Genomic DNA, 24,203 nt, shown 5'->3' with positions numbered 1-24,203 from the left:
CTCCTTCCCAGAGCCCTGTCCTCCAGGAAGACACACACATACAAGAAGACTGTTAGGAGTTAGTGCGAGTGAGTAGGGCTGCAAGTCTATGAACTGTGTGTGAATGTGTCTGTATTATGAAAGTGTGTGTGTCTATGTGATTGTGTGGCTTTGTCACTGTGTGTCAATATATTGGTGTGCGTAGGACTGTATCCGAGTGTGATTGTGTGACCGACCTGCATGCAAGTGCGTGTCAGTGTATATGTGAGTGATGTGACTATAAATGTGTGCCTGTTTGAGTGTATGTATGAATGTGATCATGTGTGTGAGTATGTCTGGATATGTGTGTGCATTGCGTGTGTGTGTGAATTCACTGTGGACGTGTGAGCGTGAGTGTGTGACCGTGTGAAAGTGACTGTGTGTCACACTGTCAGTGTGTCTCTGTGCTTGGGGGCCCTGCACCTCTCCAGGGTCCCCACCCACTCCCTCTCCTGCTCCCCCCCACCACCACTCCAGCCCGCAGGCAGAGCAATCTCCCGCCCTGGGCGACTGGCTGAGCGAGCGGCTGGTAAAAGTTTGTGCGTCTCAAAGTGACGCAAAAATTCTTCAAGAGCTCTTTGGCGGCGGCTATCTAGAGATCAGACCATGTGAGGGGCCCGAGGGTACAAATACGGCCGCTGGGGCTCCAGCGCCGCACAGGCAGCGGGCGCACCGGGTGCCTCGAGGGCGCGAGGGTCGCCCGGTCCCCGAGAGCCCCGCGAGCAGCCTTCGCACCGCACCGCACCGCACCGCACCGCACCGCGCCGGGCAGGTGGGTCGGCTTCTCCCTCTGGCTTCCAGCTTCTGCTTCTTGGCAGAACTTCGACCCCCTTCCTCCTCCCCCTCTCCAGCTGGTGGGTGGCGGGCTCCGCTCCGGGGCGCTGGGAGAGCGGGGCGAGGGCGGGTCGGTGGCGGGGACGGGTCCGGGGTCCGTCGTCCTCGGGGATTCTGCGGGGAGCGGCGGCAGAGGGACGCCCCGCAGCTGTCCCTGCACCCCGGGGAGAGCTGCTTTAGTCCCTCCCCGCGGCTTGTTGGGGCTTGACTCCTGCCATCGCGTGCAGGAAGCGATCTACAAAGGCACTCCTGCCCGAGAGGTCTGGCTGACATACATGCTCAGATACCTAGAAAAATCTCCGAGTGACACTTCGGTGCCAAGCGCTTCGGTGCGCTTTGTGCCCTCTCACGGCGCAGAGCTGACGCCCGCTCGCAGGACATTCGGAATTTAGGTGAGACGTGAACTCCGACGGGTTGTTTTACTCGGTTCAAGTGGGTAAGCCATCCATTGCTTTCCAAAAAAAATAAAATAATAAATGACTGTCTTCAAATCCAGTTTTAAAAATTGCTCCCCAGAGCTAACCAACAAGACAGAGCGCATTTCCTTTTGTATATTGAATTTCTTTTGCATCTGGGGCTTCCGGAGAAGTTTAGAGTGGGGTGACATTGTTTGAGTTCGACATTACGAAGATTTATTTCTATGATCAATTTTGCCCAGGGGGAAAAAAAAAGGTTGATTTATGAGCCTGCTAGTTCTTATCACAGAAAGACAAGATCAAATATTTAATGTGTATTGCCTTCCGTGACAAGGGAGATGTCAAAGAAGGCAACTTGGGGGCTTGTGTTTAGTGGATGGAGGGGTGTTTGGAGCCTCAGTGGTGTTTGGGTTTTCAGGAGTGGAGGGATGCACTCAGCCACCACTCTGTCCTGACTTACTTGTGAAGACACTGGCACAGGTGACCGCTACCTGAGTGTGAGAGAGGTAGGTTGGTATAAGGGTTTGTGCAAATTAAGCAAGCCCTTTGCAGCATAATCCTCTCCTCTCCCTTCCCCTCTTTCTCCCCTTCTCCTCCCCTTTTCTCCTCCTTTCCCCTCATCTCCCCATCCCCTTGGACTCATCTCTCTTTTCCTCCTCTCCTTTCTTCTCCCTTCCTTTCCTCTCCTCTCCTCCTTTCCCTTACTCAACTCTCCCTTTCCTCTCTTCCCTCTCTTTGCTCTGTCTCCTCTCTCTTCCTTCATCTCCTTTCCTCTTCTCTCTCCCCTCCCATCTCTCCGCTCTTTTCTTCTCTCTCCTCCCCTTTCTCTTCTCCCTCTTCCCACTGAGTCTGAGTAAAATGAATAAAAAGATTCTCACAATCATTCTAAAGTCCCTTCAGCAATGATGACTAGCTCAGGACGTTTCAGGGATGTCACTACCAGCCCAGATTCAAACCCATTTCTTTCTGTCTCCTTATTGAGAAATAGAGATATTAAGGATGATCAGGGGGTGGAGGGCGGGTAATAGAGTGATGGTGAAGATTTAACGAACCCACAAAATCTCCAAATCCTCTAGGAAGAGGGGGGATTTTTAGGGTTCCTGAGTATTTAGATGAAACAGAGAAGTTTCACAAACGCTCGGGGTGAACATATATAGAGGTGCTTGGCAAGGGGTTGAAGCCACTCTGTTTTTTCAGAAGAGAAACGCAGCAAATTCAGTAAAGGACTGTTCCTTCTTTTTCATTCTCATCAAATGCTTTTATTTCAGAGGGTAGGGATGCCAGAAGTTTAATTTTAATTTGACTTTAATGAATCAACAGGATGTGGTCATGACTTGACTTTTCCCCCAACTGTTAAAGATGCCCAAAGGAAAATACTGCAGAAAATACTTAGCCATTCTAGGAGGCTGTCGGGGTCTCGGCCCCTTGATCTAAGATATAGGCTGATACATCATGTATGTTCTATTCCCTCTACCTCTTTCTGTCACTGTTCCCTGGCTTCTGTGTCAAGCAAACTTGACTTGAAATAAAGGAGCAAAATAACAAAGCACCAGGACCCCACTCACTGATGCTCCAAATGTTGCCCATCCAGGTTCTCTGGCATCTCCCCCCATCTCACTCCCCCAACTAGCAATTCTATCTAAGGAAAGTCTTTGGCCACTCTGACATGTGGAGTTCAGGAGCTGCACCTCAGGCATGTGCAAACCATGTAAGGGTCAGTCTCCCCATCTTATTGAGAAACCTAAGTGCTGCTGGTGGAAAAGGCCCCCCCTCAATAGAATATTATAAGCCGGGGATATTATTCCCCCGGACACTGAAATTGTTCCAGTCAGCTGTCACTGTCCAGAAGTTAGTGGGGCATATGGGCTTGTGGGCATGTGGGCAAACAGGGTAATATGAGTTACTAAAATTCAAAGTCTGATGATAGTCATTTCTCCAGAACACACAGGCAGGGATGTCTCACTTCACTTAGAGAGTGGAATTGTTTTCTGAGTTTATTCAGGTCAAGTAGAAAACCCAGAGAAATAGGCAGATTCATTCTTTCTACAAGGGAATCTCGTTGGAATAGTCTTTTAAAAACAGAAGCCCATGAAGGAAAGAAACCTTTCTATTGGTAGAGGGGTGCAGTGCTTTCCGATGAGCAGCACAAGACCCCTCTATTTGTAGGCAGAGCATCAAATACTTTGGGGTTTCACATGCAGAAATTCGATGGCTTAGCCTTAGTCTCTAGTCTGAATTTTGTCAGTACTGGAAAGAGGAGCCACTCAGTGGCTCCTGCTCTGTCATAACCTGTTAACCCCCCTGAAAAAAGAATGTTCTCGCCTATGCCTAAAGGAATAGGGGAGGCAAGAGGCCAGAAAGGAGTAGGTATGAGGCAGCCAGGTTGCCTGGATCTCTCCCCTCTGGTTCTCTGAAACCATAACTCTCTCACTATCACATTGCCCTGGACTTGGGGTAGCTAGGGGGGGACATAGGCCACTGAACTAGAAGGCCCACCCAGAGTTCCAGAAGCCCTTGTGCTGTCCAGCTCTCACTGAGACAAAGCCTGGCCATGCAGAGCTGAGGCGGTGACATCCTGACCAAGTGGCCAAGGTCCTCAGATGCTGACAAGTGGCTAAGTGTGAGGAGAAGATCTGTTGGGATCTGCGACAGTTTTCCCATCATTATTTGTGATTGGGGAGAGAGGTGAGACAAAGCCAAGCATCTGGGAGGGCCACTGCTGGTTGTGAGCTGGGGAAATTGGGTGTCTGAGGCTGGTGGGTGGGCTGGGAGGGGCAGGCCCTTGAGTCCAGCCCTCAGCTGGCGTGTCCCTTCTTGAGTGTTCCTGAGGGGTCTTTCTGAACATTTCAAGGAAAGAAAGAATCTTTTATTTCCTTTGTTAGCGAGCTGCTGAATAGAATAAAAATAAACTGAACTGTAGCCTTTTACCAAGGAATTCCTCAGACTTAGGGAGAGGCAGAGATTTCTGGAAGGATCTGCTCAAGCTGGCCCAAGGGGCAGGGGGTGCCTGAGGATTCAGGCAGGCCTAGAATTTAAGTCTCCTGCCTGGTTTCCCCCTCCCCCGGTGTTGTGCGCTGTTCTTAAAAGACTAATCAAATAAACTGGCTCCTTCCCTTGCTTCAGGCAGAGAGGAGGAGGGGAGAGGAGAGGATATTGGGGCTCCCTTGGCAGCTGGCAGAGATGGCCTGCTGGAGGCTTCTTAGCCTTATCTAAGAGGAGTGCTAAAATTCTTTTCTTCTTTTCTCCTGCCTGTTTTTCTTTTTCAAAAATTTCAATCAAGAACTCAGAGAAAATAAAAAAAGAAAACACAGAGAAATGGTCCAATGAACCCAGATCCATCAGTTTTAACATCTTGCCATATGTGTCACTCGGTATAGGCAGATCACATTCTTGCTTATGTAATACAGATAGCTTGAGTGATTGTATATAATACCTGACATTATACAATAATTATGCACTTTAGAAATGACTATATTTTGTGGAAACTTAGACTTTCTAGACACCCACCTTTCTTATCGCACCTGAAAAACCACATTAGTGAGATATTATTATTATTTTATTATTATTATTTTGGTTTTTGAGTCACACCCAGCATCGCTCAGGGGCTACTCCTGGCTCTACGCTCAGAAATCACCCCCAGCAGGCTCGGGGCACCATATGGGAAGCCGGGATTTGAACCACCGTCCTTCTGTATGCAAGGCAAATGCCTTACCTCCATGCTATCTCTCCAGCCCCTAGTGAGATCTTATAATCAAACATACAGCACAGGGCTGGCTGTGTGCTTGGTTGCACATGGCCAAGCCAGTCCTATACCTAGCATCACATTTAGTCCCTGAACCACACTAGGAGTGATCCCTGAGCACAGAGCCAGGAGTAAGCCCTGAGCATGACCTGATGTGGCCCCCAAACAAAAACAAACATGTAGACATTGTCAAATTTTCCCTAAGTTTGTCACTTCCAGAGTTACTTTCTGAGATGAACAGGCCAGAGATCAAAGATTGCTTATCTCTTGCCCTCATCTCAGTGGATATCTGAGCTCATGACCAACACTTAGAACACAGGACTGATTTTCCATGAGTGCCCAGAGGATGTGTGTAATACGGTAAAGCACATTTCAGAACTTCTTTAAGGAGTTCTGTAAGAAGAGACTCCATCAGTTCAAGCTGCAGCTTCCAAATCACATATATCCTGGGAAGCCCAGGCTTTGTCCACTCTGCTGCTGACCCCATTCTTTTCATTCCCACTTTGGTCTCTCTGCCCAGCTCCTCACCCCCGCTCACCCACCGCCTCCAGAAACAAGCTCTCCTCCCCCTTTCCTTTAATCTCTATCTGATCTCATTCTACTCCAAACTCCTCTCTTCCCTTCTCTCTCATCTCCTCCTCTGCTGCCACAGAAAAATCCGCCCTCATTTCACAACACTGCATCCCTGCTCTGGTTTTCCTCTTACTTCACCCCACTCCCACTCTTGACTCAGTCTGTGGATCTAATCATATCTGGCTTTTTAAAGGGATTTGACTGTGGTGTTTTTGTTGTTGGTTTTCGTTTTTTTTTGGTTTTTGTTTGTTTGTTGCCACACATGGAAGTACTCAGGAGCTACTCCTGACACAGTGCTTGGGGGTTTCACCCAGCAATGCCTGGAGGACAATATCATACAGGAATTGAACCCAGGCCTCTTGCATGAAAGCATATTTTGTTTTGTTGGCACACTTTGCAGTGCTCAAAACTAACTCGCGGCTATGCAATCAGGGCTCTTTTCTGCTGAAGCTTGGGGAACAATATGAGGTGCCAGGGATAAAACCTACATCTGGAATATGCAAGAAAAGCACTACCCACTGTACTCTCTCTTAGGCCCCATATGCAATACATGTGCTCAGCCCACTGAGTTATCTCTTCTGCTCTCAGATATATTTTTATTTTAATTTAATGTTGGGCTTTGGGTCACATATAGCTGTACTAAGGGCTCTCTCTTGACTCTGCGCTCAGGGATCACTCTGAGGTGATGCTCAGGGGTCATAGTGGTACCCCTATGCAAGATGAATGCCAAGGGAGTTAGTACCTACTGTATTATCTCTCCTGTCCTTATATCTGTTTTTAAATAGTCAGTGTCATATCTATAAAATGGAAAAGAAAGTTTGTATCTGGAAATGCTCCAGTTTTTATCTTAATTTTTATGGATGACACACTTTGTGCTATCACAACTGCAGAGTGTTTACAAAGTGTAAGTGATTCTCTAATCTGCTTACAAGTCACTCCTTCAGGTTTCCCAAGTCTCTTTCTCATGAAACATATTCCAGCCATGGAGGGAAAGAAACTTTGTTTGCTGCCAGAAGTTGTAAATTGTGAAGTTAATTCAAGGTAATGAGTCTGAGTCAATGTCTAAAGTTCTTTAAAGGTACCTTGCAAGATACTTCTGCCAAATCTGCACCAGTCTCTTTCCTTCCTTGAACTTCTCTCCTCAAATTAAAATTTTGTCAACAACCGGGATGTTCAATAAATAACCTCCGATCCATTTCACTGTCACCTTGCTTTTGTATTTAAGAAGGCTTGCCCTGCTACTTTCATTTGACATATTTTTCCTATTTTCTTATACAACTCAGATTTTATAAACTGGTTTGGGGTGTTAATAATAATTTATGACATTTACACCTGAGGGTAGAAAATATATTTTAAGTTCCAAACAAACTTTGGAACTCAGACAGACCATGGATGAATCTCTTGCTAGTACTTGTTCAGAGCCTATAAATACATTGCAAGTGCTTCTTTAACCCTAGAACGTCAATTGTCAATGTCAATTTTCCAGTTCCTAATCCAGTAAGAGCTGTGTTGTGGGATCATCACTGAGCACTGCCTGAGATCCTGTCCTAGTGCCCCCTCCCACCAGACAGTGTTATTGTTGTGAGGGCCTCCTGCTGCCCCAAAAGCACTGCAGATCTTCCCAATGGCTGAGGAGAGTGGAGCAGTGGGTCCCTGAGAATGAGGCTCTGAAGAGAAAAGAGTGAAGTCTCTCCTGGGACTCTAGTCTGCCCTCATGCTTAGGAGAACCAGCAGCAGCAACAGAAACTTGAAAAATTCTTTCTTTAGGTCACACCCTGCAGGGCTCAGGGGTTACTCCTGGTTCTGTGCTCAGAAATTGGTCCTGGAAGGCTCAGGAGACCATAGGGGATGCTGGGTATCAAAGCCGGGTCCCAGGTTGGCCTCGTGCAAGGTAAAAGTCCTACTGCTATGCTATTGCTCAGGTCTAGTCTCTGCTATGAGTGGGCAGCAGAGTTTATACATGGATAAGAGACATGATGTCACATGTGGAGAGGCCAATGAGAAGGGAGAAGAGGGAAAGACCCACTCCCACTGCTTTGAGTGGTGATTGCAAGCTAATTAAAGGGACAAAGGTGTAGGATTGTGGTGTATAGTGCTGTTCCTGGTTACCTGGGTGCTTGTTTAAAATACAGTTCCTGCACAGATCACTTGAATTTGCATCTCTGAGGAACCTGGGAACTTACTATTGACAAATTTGCCCGGTGATGCCGAGAGGCCTCTGGTTGAGACGCACAAGCACGTTCATAGGGGGCCAGAGCATCTGGCTCAAGCTGCTCTTCATTGTGCAATAGACTGCAGGTCATTAGCCTTGGAGGCCTCTGTTTCCTTCTCTGACTGAACTGAGGACTAGGAAAACTAGAGTCAATTGCACAGGGGGCCATGGACAGGTCATGATCTCATCTGTTCTACTTCCCATGGCCGCTCACTGAGTTAAACATTTACTTTATTTAATTTTCAGCTTTTAGGGAGGAAGATTGGGGGGTGGGAGGCAAGTGTGTGGAACAGTATTTGGTGGTGCTTGGGGCTCACTACTGGCTCTGTGCTCAGGGGTCGCTTCTAGTGGTGTTTGGGGAGCCTTATGCAGTGTTTGAATCAGAGTTGATTGTGTGCAAGACAAATGCCTTAACCCTGTATTCTCTCTCTGGCCCTAGGAGGATTTTCATGGTTTTCTTTTATATGAGAGGACAAGAAAGCTCAGATGTTAACTGCCAAAGACACATAGCCCGGTTCCCAAGTGGTAGATCTGACATTCCGGTGTGAGTCTACAAGACAAGAGAGCTGTGGGCTGTGGAAAAATGGCAGCTCTTATTGATGACTCAGAAAAAGTGTTAAGTCAAGGCTTGAACATTCTTGTTCACGAGAGGAGGGCTTTTTATGCCTACTCTGCCAAATCCATTTTTAAAAGTCCAATAAACAATTCTACTTTTGCCAGTCTCTGCAGCATCTCAGCCCCATAACTGGCCATCCTTTCTATTTTACACTCTGGTTAGGTTATAGAGAATTTCTGGTGCTCTTCTCCAAAGCAGGGGAGATTCTGGGCAGAAACCCTTTTTTCTTTTCCTAGTGACCGTGAACATTTTTGCCTATTTAATTCTTCTCCAAAAAGTTAAACTGACTCATCCAGGATTTATTTTTCTTTATTGAAGTATCACGGTTTATAAGAACGCTTTGGCATACACCAATGCAGCACCACACCCAGCACTGGAAAGTTAATCGCCCCACCACTGTCCCTGAGAACACACACACACACACACACACACACGCACGCACGCACGCACACGCACACATCCTAGGGATTTTCTGGATAAAGAGCTGGCAGCAAGAATGGGGCTCATTTCTTTCTCATCTCTCCAATCAAACAGGTTTTCTCTCTTCCCTCAATTCAAATCATAGAGCCTCATTTTTTTGTTTGTTTTTGGGCTACACCCTGAAATGCTTACTCCTAACCCTAGGCACAGGGACGTCCCTTGGGACTCAAGGTGCCAGGGATCAAATCCAAATCAGCTGCATGCAAGGCAATCACCTTTGCTGCTGTACTATCTCTCCAATCCTGGAGTCTCAATTTTTGGTGCCAGAGGTGTCTGTAGCTTCCAGTCCCCACCCATAGCTTCACCTTAGAGAAGTCAAGAGCAAAGACAGCCTGCTTTCCCACATAGGACCCCCCCCCCAGCAGCAGGTTGGCATGAGTTTGGGTTCTGGTACAGAAGTTGGCAATAGCAAGAAAAGGAAAACATGTTCTCCTCCAGTCAGCTGTGGAGTGAGGAACATGGGGCTAAACCTGCACATCCAGGGAGCAGTTATCAGTGGGCTCCACTGTTCCCCACCTATCAGGATTTTTCTCAGGCACCAGCTTGATCAAGTGAACTGGGGGAAGGCAGGACTGTGGCTCAGCCAAAGTCTGTCTCTGAGCAGGTGGCACTGAATGAGTGCTGAGTACCTGTGTTTGTGTGAACAGCCTTAGCAGCACCAGGGCACTGTCATTCATGTCATCAAGGTAGGTGCCTAGGGAGCTTTCAACTCTGTGAATAGGAAATGCTCATTGTCACTTGGCTATATGACCTATAATTAATCTTATCTCAATGGTAAATCCATAATCCATGGTGCTACACTTTGACCTACACACACACACACACACACACACACACACACACACACACACACACACACACACACACACACACACCAAAATTTCTATAGGGTTTCTACCTAGATGGAGCTGATTGTTGTCAGAAAAGTTGAATCCTGGGTGTTTCCAAAGGTGGGTGGTTTTATGACTAATCACAGTAATTACATGCTTGTTCATATACTGGTTCCCCTGGCCACCAAAACAGAATTTGAAGAAAGAGGAATGGAGACTTGATCAGGATCTTAAATAGAAACGGATCTTTCTAAGAGGTGGGAGGTGGCATGAACTAGTTACTAGCCAATTCCCAGGCTGGGAAGAAACAGGAGTGTGAAGAGTAAGTGGATTTGGGCCCATTAACCACACACTTGGCCCCACACCAAGTGCGAAAACTTAGGGACAAGGTTTCTGCCCATCACTGAACCACTGCTCCTTGGCACCACCCACAGCCTCTCCCCTGCATAGCCTGGGGCAAGAGCACACAAGAAAGTTCAAAAGAAGGTTCCTGGGCCATTTTCTGGCCCTGGAGAAATCAGTCTGCCTGGGGATAGTCAAAGCTCTAATATTGAACCTTACTATTGTCTTCCTACCCAGGAGGATTAAAAAAACCTCCTAATGGAACAAGGAGGCAACTCAAAGGTCTGGCATTTGGTGTGTGGAAGTTCTGAATTCAATCCCCAACACCACATGGCCCATGAATACATCTGGAGTGACTTTGATACCCCTTACTCTCTCCTCCCCAGCAATAATGCATTGCTGACCTGAGCACTGACACTTCAGGTCCCTGGAGCATTGTTGGAGAGTTACCCTCTCCCTCAATAAAATAAAATACAGTTTTCAGACCAGAGAAATAACTCAAGTAGTAGAGCACAGGCCATGCATGTGAGAGGCTCTGGATTTGGTCCTCTGTACCACAAGCCTCATCCAGCAGGGCTAATCCTCTGATGGACCAGGTGTCCCCAGAAAACCCCTGCCCCAATAACTTCCAGCATAAACATTTAATTGATACTCCTGGGCCAAATGAGACCCTTTTAGAGGACATTTCATCTTTCTCCTTTTTTTTCTGAGTCACACCTGGAGGTGCTCAAGGGTCACTCCCAGGTCTGCGCTCAGAAATCACCCCTGGCAGGCACGGGGGACCATATGGGATGCCAGGGATCGAACCACCGTCTGTCTTGGATTGACTTCATGCAAAACAAACACCCTACTGCTGTGCTATCTCTCCAGCCCCATCCTATTTTCTTTTCTTTTCTTTCATTTCTTCCTTCTTTTCTCCTTTCTTTTCTTCCCTTTATTCCTTCTTTGCTTCCTTCTTTCTTTTCTTTTTTTTTTTTTTGTTGTTCAGTTTTTGGGTCACACTCAGCAGCACTCAGGGACTACTCCTGGCTCTGCTCTCAGAAATCACTCCTGGCAGGCTTGGGGGACCATATGGGATGCTGGGGATAGAACCCCAGTTGGTCCTGGGTCAGCAAGGCAAACACCCTATCGCTGGCCCCATTTTCTTTCTTTTCTTCCTTCCTTCCTTCCTCCCTTCCTTCCTTCCTTCCTTCCTTCCTTCCTTCCTTCCTTCCTTCCTTCCTTCCTTCCTTTCTCTTTCTTTCTTTCTTTCTTTCTTTCTTTCTTCTTTCTTTCTTTCTTCTTCTTTTCTTTTTTTTCTTCTTTCTTTCTTCTTTTTTTCTTTCTTCTTTCTTTCTTCTTTCTTTTTTCTTTCTCTCTTCTCTTTCTTTCTTTCTTTCTTTCTTTTTTTCTTTTTTTTTCTTTTTTTTTTCTTTTCTTTCTTTCTTTCTCTTTTTTTTCTTTCTTTCTCTTTTCTTTCTTTCTTTTCTTTCTTTCTTCTTTCTTTCTTCTTTCTTTCTCTCTCTCTTCTTTCTCTCTCTCTTTCTTTCTTTCTCTCTTTCTCTCTATCTCTCTTTCTCTCTTTTTTTCTTTCTTTCTCTCTTTCTCTCTCTTTCTTCTTTCTTCTTTCTTTCTTTCTTTCTTTTTTCTTTCTTTCTTTCTTTCTTTCTTTCTTTCTTTTTCTCTCTCTTTCTTTCTTTTTCTCTCTCTCTTTCTTTCTTTCTTTCTTTCTTTCTTTTTCTTTCTTTCTTTCTTTCTTTCTTTCTTTCTTTCTTTCTTTCTTTCTTTCTTCATATCCACTGCTTACCACATGTTTAGAGTATTTGGCTCTCTTTTCTCCATACTCCTGGCTCAGTGGTCAGGGATCATTCCTGGTGTGCTCAGAGGACCATACGGGGTGCCAGAGATTGAATTTGGGTAAGCCATGTGCAAGGCAAGAGCCCTACCTGCTCTACTATTACTCTGGCTCCTGTGAAGCTTGGCTGGATGGTGTCAGTGCTTGGAGGTGCTGAAGACCAGCAGGATCACACTCAGTGAGGCTGTAGGGAAGGGACATGGAGTGCAGAGAATCAAACTTGGAACCTTACACCAGTGAGGCATGTGCTCAACGCATCCACTTTCTCTACCTGATCTTTCCGATAAGCTCAGAAATTGGCTCGGGGGCTAGAGAAATAGTACAGGGGTTAGGAAATTTGCACATGACCATGCATATGCCAACCCCAACTCAATCCCCAATTCAAATTATCCTGCCAAGGATGATCCTGAGCACAGAGCCAGGAGATAGCCCTGAAGACCACTGAATGTGCTCCCCAATACACACATACACAATTTTTTTTTTAAGAAATAAATTGTCGTTAGCAACTCTTCCTTCTATAATTGTGGGTCAGCTTGCTCCCAACCATTGTTATCTACTGGTCTCAGGTAGAGTCAGGAAAATTAGGAAGGGTTCTAGGACAGACACATCATATGCTGTAGGCAAATGGGCACCCAGGCTTAGGCCTCTTGCTTTTGGCTGACCTGGAAGGGCTTTCTCTCTGAGAAAGGAGTGAGTTGAAGTAAACAGCTGTGTATCCTGCCTATTTGGGGTTTTAGAGGGATTGTGGTTTCGTGGCTTCACTGTTAACACTCCCTAACTGCTCCTTCTCTATTTGCTATTTGCAATACTATAATTAGGATGGGGACACACTGGGAGAACCCAAGAAAGCAGAGCTGGAGGGACAGATTGAACTCAGTTATCTGCCACAAGATGCTTTTAATAGTTTCCTGGTTTCTTCAGCCTATTGATAAAAATTATCAATAATACAATATATAATAATATTTCAGAGATCCAGTACTTTGTAATGGCTCAGAACCAAAGCAAAGAATCATGATGTATTCTTCCAGTCGCTGCATCTCACAATTGCTAAGAAATAAAAATCAGACCACCCCAGAATCCTGAAGAGCACACATTGCCCCCAAGATGTTTACTAAACAGATCTTCACACATCCACACATCCACTTCCCTTCTCTCTTAAGAATGCCTCATCTAGGGCCCGGAGAGATAGCACAGCGGCATTTGCCTTGCAAGCTGCTGATCCAGGACCAAAGGTGGTTGGTTCGAATCCCGGTGTCCCATATGGTCCCCCGTGCCTGCCAGGAGCTATTTCTGAGCAGACAGCCAGGAGTAACCCCTGAGCACTGCCGGGTGTGACCCAAAAACCAAAAAAAAAAAAAAAAAAAAAAAAAAGAATGCCTCATCTAAAGGATGCCTCAGAGGAGAGAACAAACCCCTGGACTCTGCAGCTCACATCTTGTGGGGATAAGCTTTCTAGAAACTGCAATGGGGCAGGCCCAAGAATCTGGGTGATGCAGGAGATCCCCAGAAGTCCTGTCAGTGAGACAGTGAGAGGAGAGTGTGTCTAAGGACACTTCCTATGTCAAACTGGGAAGGAGGGGAAAGGAAGGTCCTGTGGGGCCCTGGCTGCAGGCAGACTCTATCTGCTGGGTGCCATCTGGCCTGGTGTGATAAAGCTCTTTATCTCTGCCATCTAGTCTTCAAGTTCTTCAGCTTTTAATGTGAGGACTGTGACTGAGGGAAGTGCAGTGGCCTTTTTCAAGTGGCCCAGCCACACACTGCCAAGTTCAGTTTGTGTTGGACAGTGCATTGAAATATATTGACCTCTTCATGTGTGAGACCCCGAGTTTGAACCTGGACCAGATCCCCAAAATAGATAAATATTACTGGCATTGTGTCATCATTTTTCCTCTAAAAAGAAAAAGAATTTGAGAGGGAAGAGTTGAGAAAAAAAACTCTCTGATAAAGAGTGTGGTGTTGGAAAATTGGATGCATGAAATCCTGTCATCAAAAGTATTGGAAATCACTGTGCCTCAAATAAAAATTTGGAAAGAGCTTGAAAATAAATTCCTTGATGGGGTCAGAGAGCTAGCACAGTGGATAGGGTGCTTATCTTGCATGTTGCTGATTCGGATTCAACTTCTAGTGCTCCTTATGGTTCCCCCAAGCCTGCTAGGAGTGATCACTGAGGACAGGGCCATGTAGTAAACCTGAGCATGGTTGGGTGTGGATTCAAAACCAAACCAAAATCAAGAATTCCCAGGACATTGTTCAGTGGCAAGAAGCAGCTGCCTTGCAAGGTGGAGGTTAGAGTTTGGTTCCTGGTGCAGTGCCCAGGGCTGAGTGTGGACCTGACAGAATTACTGTTTGGGATCCGCAGCATCACAACGGAAGGATGTGCAGACAGGAGATCAGAAATGTGACCTCCTACAGATGTATTTGAGCACCACTGCAAGAGCAAACAGGCACACCATGTTTATGTGCAGCAATGTACATCACTGCAACAACACCAGGGAAAGAAGAAGAAATCATTTGGTCTAAAATTTTCCTAGGGAGTAGGGCACAGAAAAACAAGTACAGCTGGTAGGGTGCCTGTCATGCTAGGGCACTTGTCATGCATGTGATCAACCAGCTTCAATCTCTATCACCCCATATGGTCCCTGAGGTCAGAGCCAGGAGTAAGCCTTGAGAACAGCCCGGTGTGTCCCAAAGCCAAAATGAACTAAAAATAAAATAACATTCCCTTGGAAGGGCTGCAGCTGTGACTTGGTAGTAGAGCATATACTTTGCATGTGTGAGGTGCCCTGTGTTATGGGGGCTTGAAAAAGCAACACTTTAGCCTGGTGTTGGTTTTCTTAGTGTAGATGAGAAGACATGTGGTTGCTTTACAAGTCCATAAAGTCTAGGAGCTGGAGAAGTATTATAGGGTTAAGGCACTTGTTTTGTATGTGGCAACCATGGTTTAATCCCTGGCATCACAGGGAGTTGCCCGCAAGCATAGAACGAGAAATACTTCATAAACATTGCTAGGCATGGTTTGGCCCCTTGACCAAAAAAAATTTCATAAATTCTAATTGGAGTTGAAGGAAAGGGGCACCTCAGAGAGAGTCTAAACAATAGAATAAAATAGATCACAATGGAATTTTATCCATTCTTTGTCAGAAAGTCCTCTTCTGTGAGAGTTTTTTGAGATTGGATAGAGTTGGGGTTTGGACCCAATAGAGTAAAACTCAGACCTCTACTTGCCCCTTACACACACACACACACACACACACACACACACACACACTGGATAAAGCTTATATATTTCTCATATAGGATATTCATATTTTAGGAAACAATCAATTTCTTTTAAAAAAAATTTTCGGGGCTGGAGAGATAGCATTGGAGGTAAGGTGTTTGTCTTGCATGCAGAAGGTCGGTGGTTTGAATCCCGGCATCCCATATGGTCCCCTGAGCCTGTCAGGAGTGATTTCTGAGCATAGAGCCAGGAGTAACCCCTGAGCGCTGCCGGGTGTGAACCAAAAACAAAACCAAAAAAAATTAAAATTTTGTTTCTGAGGCCAGAGCAATAGCACAGAGATAGGGCATTTGTCATGCACTCAGCCAACCCTGGATGAACCTGGGTTTGATTCCCGACATCCCATATCGTCCCTCAAGCCTGCCAAGAGCAATTTCTAAGCACAGAGCCCTGAGCACTGCCACATGTGACCCACATTTTCCCCCCACTTTACTGGGATAAAAGAGAGCACTTTAATTATTTGTATCCCCTAGTATTTTGTGGCAAATCCTAGCCAATTATTTTACACACTTGTTGGTGAAAACCTTTAATGTCGTATTCTAAATTGTCTTCACTTTGCCACAAGGCCAGGGAGTTAAGCCATAAGCTAAAATGAAAGCACTGCTAAGTGCTGTTCTGATTTGTTCCCTGCCCGAGGCTGTCCTTCATGACTGCATTTGGAGAGTGAAGACCAACTTTCTCGGGTTGGGATATTAGCTCACCTGCCATCCCTGGGCTTCTTTTCTTAGGCACCATGTGGTCTGAGCTCATCAGAAGCATGCTTTTGCTCCCAAACTATTTCAGGAACTCTAAGAGTTTAGGTCCAGCAGAAATGAAATTAACTGAAAAGTCTTGACTACTTACTAACTTTATGACAAGTCACAGGTAAAAGTCCAAAAGGCTCAGATTTCTAGCCCATGTTTGACTTCTCAGACCTCAGACTTCAATCTGGTCAGACCACAATCCAGATGAGAACAAGCTGAGTTGATTTCTCAGTAGTCCAGGACACGGCAGTGATTTAAAGGCATAAGGCAGCCCACCACCATAAGAGGAACTGGAGACCAAGTCCCTAACAAGGTCAGCACCTGTGACCTCTGTGCTCTTCATCCCATCTTTCTCAGCAAGGATGAGAGGTGACTTTACTCACTCACTTTTGCAGAATGGCAAATGGATTAGCTACTGGAGTGCTGGGGAGGGCACAAGGAATGATGGTGAGTAAGAATCAATGGTGAACAGTAATACTGCTAACGGCCTATTGGAGCTGCAGGACCATAATAGAAATACTGGGCGCTGCTAGAATCTGCTCCAAGATTTCTAAGATCTGGACTGAAGGAAGAATGAAAATTTCCACAGCACAAAAATCTAGGGATGTTTCATAAAAGTTATTCTTTCCCTCTACTTTTTAAAATACTAGCTATCATTCTCTTTAATGACAATGCACTCTCAACCTAAGTGATGGTGAGCACTGGCCTTGTCTACTTGCAGATTTTTTTTTTGGGGGGCCACACCCGGCGTTGCTCAGGGGTTACTCCTGGCTATCTGCTCAGAAATAGCTCCTGGTAGGCACGGGGGACCATATGAGACACCGGGATTCGAACCAACCACCTTTGGTCCTGGATCGGCTGCTTGCAAGGCAAACACCGCTGTGCTATCTCTCCGGGCCCGTCTACTTGCAGATTTAAGCAAGTCCATACTCAGGACAGTGTAAGTTTTCTGGGAAGCTTTACTGAAATTAGTCCTCTTCTTCCATTCTGAATTTTTGGTTATTTCCCAAATGAGAGTCTAGGGTCTTCAAGTGAAGTAAATGCTTTGTTCTGAAATAGACCCTGCACAAAATCTTGATGATTTAGGGTCTATTTGTGGTTGCTTTGTGTATTCTTCCCTTTACAAATTACTTGATTGTGATTTGATACCACGTATCATGGTGGGACCTATGTTGTTAAATTCATTGACTCTCATGCAGATAGGATGCCTCAGTTTTACCGAGAGCTTGTTTAAAAAGTTGAAGATGTCTGATGAGTTAATACCAAAGCCAACTAAGATGCCTCTCTGTGTGTACCTTTTCCACAGAACTGTGACTTCATCGATACCAAACTACAAGGAGCCACACATTTGAGCACCAAGAATTCAATTCTGTCCTCAGCAGATGGGTGTCAGTAGCATCTACTAACCAGCAGGATGGAGACCACGCCCCTAAATGCACAGGCGAAGCCAGCTGCATGCATGGATGGAGGAGATTGTCAGGAGAACGGAGTTCTACAGAAGGACGTCCCTGGACCAGGGGAAAAGGCGGAGATAGGCCAGATCTCCAATGGCTATTCAACAGTTCCCAGCCCCGGAGCTGGAGATGGCATTCAGCACTCCACTACTGCTGCCACCACTGCCTTAGTGGCTGAGGCCCATCCAGGGGAGCGGGAGACGTGGGGCAAGAAGGTGGATTTTCTCCTCTCGGTCATTGGCTACGCCGTGGACCTGGGCAACGTCTGGCGCTTTCCCTACATCTGTTACCAGAATGGAGGGGGTCAGTACCGTGGGTCACAAGGAAAGGTTCTGGCCTAGGGGAGGTCTGTAAATCATTTTGGAAAGTTGGAGGGTAGATGAGTGCAGTCTTGTTTTATGGACACATTTGTGAACACTAGGTATCTAAGGTTCTCTTGGTTCTGAAGCACCTTATCTCCTGTTGGCAGATTCTGCATAGAAGGGTTCAGAAGAGTCAGCTCTACAGAAGGAAAACTAGGAGGCAATTCCAGGGTCGCAGAGTTGGGCTTGGCAAATGGGGCCTTTGGACCTTATGTGCGATCCCAGATAGGCGTCAGCTCAGGTCCAGAGTCTTAAATTACCATCTGGATAGGTTCCAGGGCTGAGCCCAGGCCAATCCCAAACCACTCAGGAATGTATGTTAAATTGTTTACAGCAAGAATATCTGGTTTTTGAGGCCAGAAACTGTGTATGTATGTATATATGTATATGTATGTATATGGTATATATATATATATATATATATATATATATATATATATATATATGAGAGAGAGACATGTACTAAGAATTAACCCCAGGCCTCTTACTTGCCACACATGCCCAGGGATACATCTCTAGCCCTAAGACTGTTTCTTGCTCCCATTTCTACTGCTAATCCCACGAGAGCAGCTGACTCTAGTTATGGGATCCTGAGGGAAAGTGGATCAGGAGATACTGGTGTGGGATCTCTTGTTCATATTGGATTTGCTATCCAAATAAGAAAAGGAAGAAACATGGGAATCAAATCAGTTAACATTCAAAAATAACAGGTGCGCCCACAACTGATTTTGGGGAGCAGTCAAAGGCACATGTGGGAGGCAATCCATTTGTGTCACCCTCTTTTCCCTCTGTAGCTTGCCTCTTTGAAGGCTCTTGTATATTTGAAGGCTCTTGTACCATGTAGCTTTGAGTGTGCCCAGAGCTTGCTTCCTGGAAGTAAAGAAAGTTGGAGGCTCCTTAGTCCTAGCTTTAGCTGAGGGGCTGGGTTCCTATGACATCTCCCCTGCTATATTAATTCCCTGCAGAAAAGTGAGCCAAGTCAGGCATTTTGGGAAAATGCCATCATGAAAACACAAGCCTAGTTCTCTGCTTGGTTGAAGTGAGGCAGGATTATTCTGACGGGCACTGACTTTGGGTTTCTGGATTAGAGCGCTTGGTAGAAGGAAATTAGGCAAAAATCACAGCTGATACACCTTGTCTGTTGTCATTTGGGACCATATCTGGCAGTGCTCAGGGACTCTGCATTCAGGAATCATTCTTGTAATGCTTGAGGGACTATATGGGATGCTGAGCATCAAACCTAAGTTGTCCACATGCAAGACAAGTGCCCTACCCACTCTACTATCTCTCTGGTCCAACAGATGATAATCTTTAAGCTAAAATTTGGGTTGATGAGGAGAAATCCCTAACCTGATGTTTCTGAATTCAGCCTCAACCAGAGCCAGCAGAGTCCTGACTTGATGAAACTCTGGAACTATAACCTATATTAGTGATTAAGTGTCTGGAGCCAGAGCTAACACAGAGAAACAAAGATCTGAGCTCGTGGCTGATAGATTATCTTAGTTGTTGTACAGGAAGACAACAGGATGTTGTTACAGGAAGTCTTCCCAGGTTCCCAAATGTGAGTTCAGGTACTGGGCACAATAGAATCATCTTGGGAGCTGGGAAAGTTGATTTTTATACCCATTTGTGAAGCTTCTGCTTCAGGTATTGCCTGAAGGTGTGTTGTGTGTTTTGAGGGGAGCATCCAAAATGGTGTTGAGGAGTTCCTGGGACTCTACTTTTAATTCTCAGCCAAACAAGCTGTTGGTGCAGTGTAAAGGACAGAGGATGCAATCCCTGCTTGGGTCCTGCAGTGTCGGGGATACCTGGGTCACCCCATCACCTCTGGGGACCTCTTGTGGCTCTTGTCCTGGACTTCCCCAGCAATGATCAGGGGACCATGTGATGCCAGGATCCAAACATGAACCCTAACCACTGTTGTATCTCCCAGCCCAATGGTTTTAAGCTTAGTGGAGATGCTAGAGAAACTCTACTGTCCCCAACTCTGTCATATGAGAGGCTTAGGTTCTTGGGTGGCCCCTGGGGTCCATGTTGGTTTGTTCTGGACATCTGTCCAGCATCTGTAGGCAGGAGTGCAAATGTCTTTCATCTGCCCCAGGTGCCTTCCTCCTCCCCTACACCATCATGGCCATTTTCGGAGGAATTCCACTCTTCTACATGGAGCTTGCACTGGGCCAGTACCATCGAAACGGCTGCATTTCTGTATGGAAGAAAATATGCCCCATTTTCAAAGGTACCTAACAGGCTTGGGAAGGGAGTGGGTTCTCCAAAGCCTGGGAACTAGGACCCTTCTTCTACAGTTACACTGTAGCTTGAGTACTTCCATTTTTGACTCTTCAAATGGTATAGCTTGTTGCAGGAAAATAATAAGCAGGACTTAGAAATAAACAGCAACATATAAAAACATTTATTTATTTATATACGGAGGAACCAGAAACAACACCCACTAATGCTTGGGAGGCTATGTGACAACTGGGGGGTTGATCTTGGTATTCTGGACATGTTGGGAATGGTCATGTGCTCAGTCCTTTGTGGTGTGTTCCTGATCCCTCTGCTCCCCACATTTTTGAAATGTCACAGCTGGCTGTGCTCAGGCCTTACTCCTAGCTTTGTACTCAAAACTTATTCCTGGCAGGGCTCAAAGGACTTTATGGATACCAGGGATCAAACCTGGGCTGGCTGTGTACAAGGAAAACACCCTACCCACTACTGCTCTGGCCCCTGCTTCTCACATTTTTGAAAGCATAAGCATATACACATTTTCCAGAACAGCTTCCACTGTAGACACCTATAGGGAACTTGGTTCCTTGCAACACCTATGTGGCACCTTCCCGTCATTCTCCTCAAACTCTCAGAGTTTTGGGGGAATAGTGGGATTGGCCAAACCATTTCTGCCTGTCACCGGGGCAGCAGTACCTCCCCATCCCCTGGTTTACTGATTCCTCCTTATGCTGAGGGGCAGTCCTTTCAACTAGGTCCCTTCCTATGCACTCCCTCTCCCACGCCCCTAGGCATTGGCTATGCCATCTGCATCATTGCCTTCTACATCGCCTCCTACTACAACACCATCATGGCCTGGGCGCTCTACTACCTCATCTCCTCCTTCACCGACCAGCTGCCTTGGACCAGCTGCCAGAACGCCTGGAACACAGGCAACTGCACCAACTACTTTTCAGAGAACAACGCTACCTGGACACCCCACTCAACGTCACCTGCGGAGGAATTTTACACGTACGTTTGTGCTCACGAAGAAGGGGTAGGACTGCTGGGGCAGTCTATGCCCCTGGGGCGTGGCTTCTTGGAGGGAAGCAGGCCTGGCCCCCAATTTCATGTGCTGAGTTCTCAATCCTCTGGCCTGGCTGTTTCCTCCTCTGTGAAGTGCTGTGCTAGGCTGCCTCAGTGCACACTGGCCAAAATCCCTTCTTAGGCCCTCATGGAAGCAAAGTCCCAATTACTTCAAGACTCTGAACCTTTCTGGTTGTTTCTGGCATGTATGCTCAGCCATCAGGGAAAGAAGAGGCTTGGAGGGGGGTCTATATTTTAATGCTGGAGTTTGGGCTATGGTAGCCTGGAATAGGAGCTATTTGACAAGCAGTTATAGTTTTTGTTGGGGAGGAGTACTTACTTGACAACACGCAGGAGGGCAGGGGTGACTCCTGGTTTTCCTGAGTAGGAATCACTCCTGGCGGTGCTTGGATACCGTAGGAGATGCTAGGGGTTGAAACCAGGTAAACTGTATGCAAAGCAAACACCACATTATACTATTGCTCCTACCCCAGCTATACCAAGTGAAGCAGGGTCCATGACTCACATGTGCAAAACCTTGTAATGCTCAAGGACAGTTATGCTGGTCATGGTTCTGGGCTGGGTTCCAGCCAGGAAAGGAGAGTGAAAGTCCCTGCCTGGGTTGAGGGCCTTTTATGGGCTACCACTGCTTCCTACTGTAGGCTGGGCATGGTCAATCCCACCTTTTCCCAAGACCACATGGTCTTGGCAGTTCTGTGTCCACAGTGGCTTTGGCACCTCAGATAGGAAGTCGTCTCAGGCCACTGTTCATGAGATTTTCTTTGCTTTTACTCCAGGCGCCACGTCCTACAAATCCACCGGTCTAAGGGTCTCCAAGATCTGGGAGGCATCAGCTGGCAGCTTGCCCTCTGCATCATGCTGATCTTCACAGTGATCTACTTCAGCATCTGGAAAGGTGTCAAAACTTCTGGCAAGGTGAGAAGGACTCTAGCTTCTAATCCAGTCCTGCAAAGCAGCCTCAGAGAATTTCAAACACAGAACTCAAAAACCATAGATGGACAAATTATACCCTTCAACACCAAACACATTCCAGGATGCCCAGTCTCTAGACACCAAATCTGTTAGAAAAGTCTAAAAAAAAAATTGGCAAAGAACTGAAAAGAGCACGGAGCCAAGAGTAAGCCCTGATAATGGCCGGGTATATCAAGTCAAAACAAACTGAAACAATGCCCCCACCTCAAATTCTAGGAGTATGCTTAGTGTTTGTAATCAACTGGCCACTTGATTGTCTTCTGCTAGGAATCAACCCACTTTACAATTGCAGTGGGAATTTAGAATAAGCAGTGAGTCAGATAAAGACTATGATCTTTCTGCCTCCTCAGATTATAGGAGTGAATGTGGCAGATCTCTCTTCCTTCTTGGGGGTCTATAAGAAAAAACACAACCTCCACATGGTGACATCCTGCCTCTACTCCCTTCCTTGTAGGTGGTGTGGGTGACAGCCACATTTCCTTACATCATCCTCTCAATCCTGCTGTTGAGGGGTGCCACCCTCCCCGGGGCCTGGAGGGGCGTCCTCTTCTACTTGAAACCTAATTGGCAGAAGCTTCTGGAGACAGGGGTAAGAGAACATGGGGACTGAGGGCACCTATTGATAGAACCAACTGTTAGAATACCAGGCAAAGCAGAGCAGAGGTCACTGGAATTAGTATTTGCCTAAAAGACAAGAAGAGAAATATTGTGTGTATGTACCTGGCCACCCTTTGAGAACTGACTGTTTTGCTTAGAGTCAAGTGGTGGCATGAAGATGCTGGCCTGTTATGCCCCCATCCCATGCTCATTCGCACCTCTGCTCTGTCCTAGGTGTGGGTGGATGCTGCTGCTCAGATCTTCTTCTCTCTTGGTCCTGGCTTCGGGGTTCTCTTGGCTTTTGCGAGCTACAACAAATTCAACAATAATTGTTACCAGTGAGTATCAGGGTTTCCAAGCATATGTGAAAGTTGGGTGAACATAGAATAGCTGGTTTGGAGGAGGAGATTCAGACTGAGGGTCTCAGACTGTCTGGGGTTAGGTTTTGTTGATAATGAGGCCTGAGTTGTCACCAATTTACCTGTAGAAATGCAGATCCCAGGCCCAAACCTCAGGTGTGCCCAGCTGCTCAGCCTGGAGGGGGACTCCAAGCCATGGTTGTTGTGTGAGATTATTCCATGCCAAATTCAGAAACTTTAAAGTCGTTTTACAAAAGTGCTAACACATGAAACATTTAGGTCTGATCTACTCATATATTAAGCAAGAGAATGGTAACATGATGATTTGTTGATGTGTATTTACACAAAAAGTACAGTGCATGAACTATATTGAATAGCATGAATCTGTCATGATTTTGGTAGCAAAAGAATCTCATTTCAGAGATTTTGACAACACAAAGAGTATTATGCTGATTTTGATTAAAGATTCCTAATCATCTTAAGGATCAACTTGGTTATCTTATTCAGTCACCAGTGACTATGCCCAGCAATCTCATTGTGAGATTTATAAAGATCATTATATAATTCTTTTTGTTAAGGCATTTTTATGCACCTAGGCAATGTGGCTCTGTGCTGGGCCTCTGCCTGAGCTACAGGGTGAGTTCTTCTCAAAGTGCCCAGATGTCTCTAGGGTAGTCTCGGAACTTCACCTGCAGTATCATGCCAAAGCCGAAATGCATGAACTCCATAAATGTGAGGCCTCTGGCTCCTCCTAACCTACCTTTCACTGTGATCCCTGCTTCAGTGCAAATATAGTTTGAAACCAGAGATCTCTTTGTGCTCCTTTGCAGAAAAGGTATCCCTCCAAACAGCACCTGAGTTGCTGTGCCTATTGGCTGAGCCAGTGGTGGTCCAGCCAGCCTTGAGGTTAGCAGCTGGGAACAGGGGAGGGAATTCCAACACAGCCTGAAACCTCTTTGAGTACAGCCTGTCTTTCTAATCAAGCTCCTTAGACTCAGGAGCGTGGTCTCAATGCACTGGGTTTTCTACTCCAGAGACGCCCTGGTGACCAGTGCAGTGAACTGCCTGACAAGCTTTGTTTCTGGATTTGTCATTTTCACGGTGCTCGGGTACATGGCTGAAATGAGAAATGAAGACGTATCTGAAGTGGCCAAAGACGCAGGTAGGACATAGGTTCTAATTAGGTCCTTTGCTCCCACTGAGATTTTGCTGTATTTTGGATACAAATGA

The 24,203-nt window shown here is 46.1% G+C and overlaps 1 protein-coding gene across 1 annotated transcript in view; it reads left to right on the top strand.

The window, feature by feature from the left end:
* The first annotated feature begins 762 nt into the window (after positions 1-762).
* The window catches only part of SLC6A4 (solute carrier family 6 member 4), a 40,053-nt gene continuing 16,612 nt past the window's right edge, over positions 763-24,203 (top strand). The window contains exons 1-8 of the mRNA XM_049772779.1: positions 763-790; positions 17,227-17,677; positions 19,838-19,972; positions 20,751-20,970; positions 21,822-21,960; positions 22,472-22,606; positions 22,849-22,952; positions 24,008-24,135. Coding sequence (XP_049628736.1) covers positions 17,335-17,677; positions 19,838-19,972; positions 20,751-20,970; positions 21,822-21,960; positions 22,472-22,606; positions 22,849-22,952; positions 24,008-24,135 — 1,204 coding nt within the window. The 5' untranslated portion in view covers positions 763-790; positions 17,227-17,334. The remainder of the gene's footprint in view (positions 791-17,226; positions 17,678-19,837; positions 19,973-20,750; positions 20,971-21,821; positions 21,961-22,471; positions 22,607-22,848; positions 22,953-24,007; positions 24,136-24,203) is intronic.

The sequence above is a fragment of the Suncus etruscus genome, chromosome 1 (assembly GCF_024139225.1).
Source record: "Suncus etruscus isolate mSunEtr1 chromosome 1, mSunEtr1.pri.cur, whole genome shotgun sequence".
Classification (NCBI taxonomy): domain Eukaryota; kingdom Metazoa; phylum Chordata; class Mammalia; order Eulipotyphla; family Soricidae; genus Suncus; species Suncus etruscus.
The sequence above is the reverse complement of the archived record's forward strand: the minus strand, read 5'-3'. Positions and strand labels throughout refer to the sequence as shown.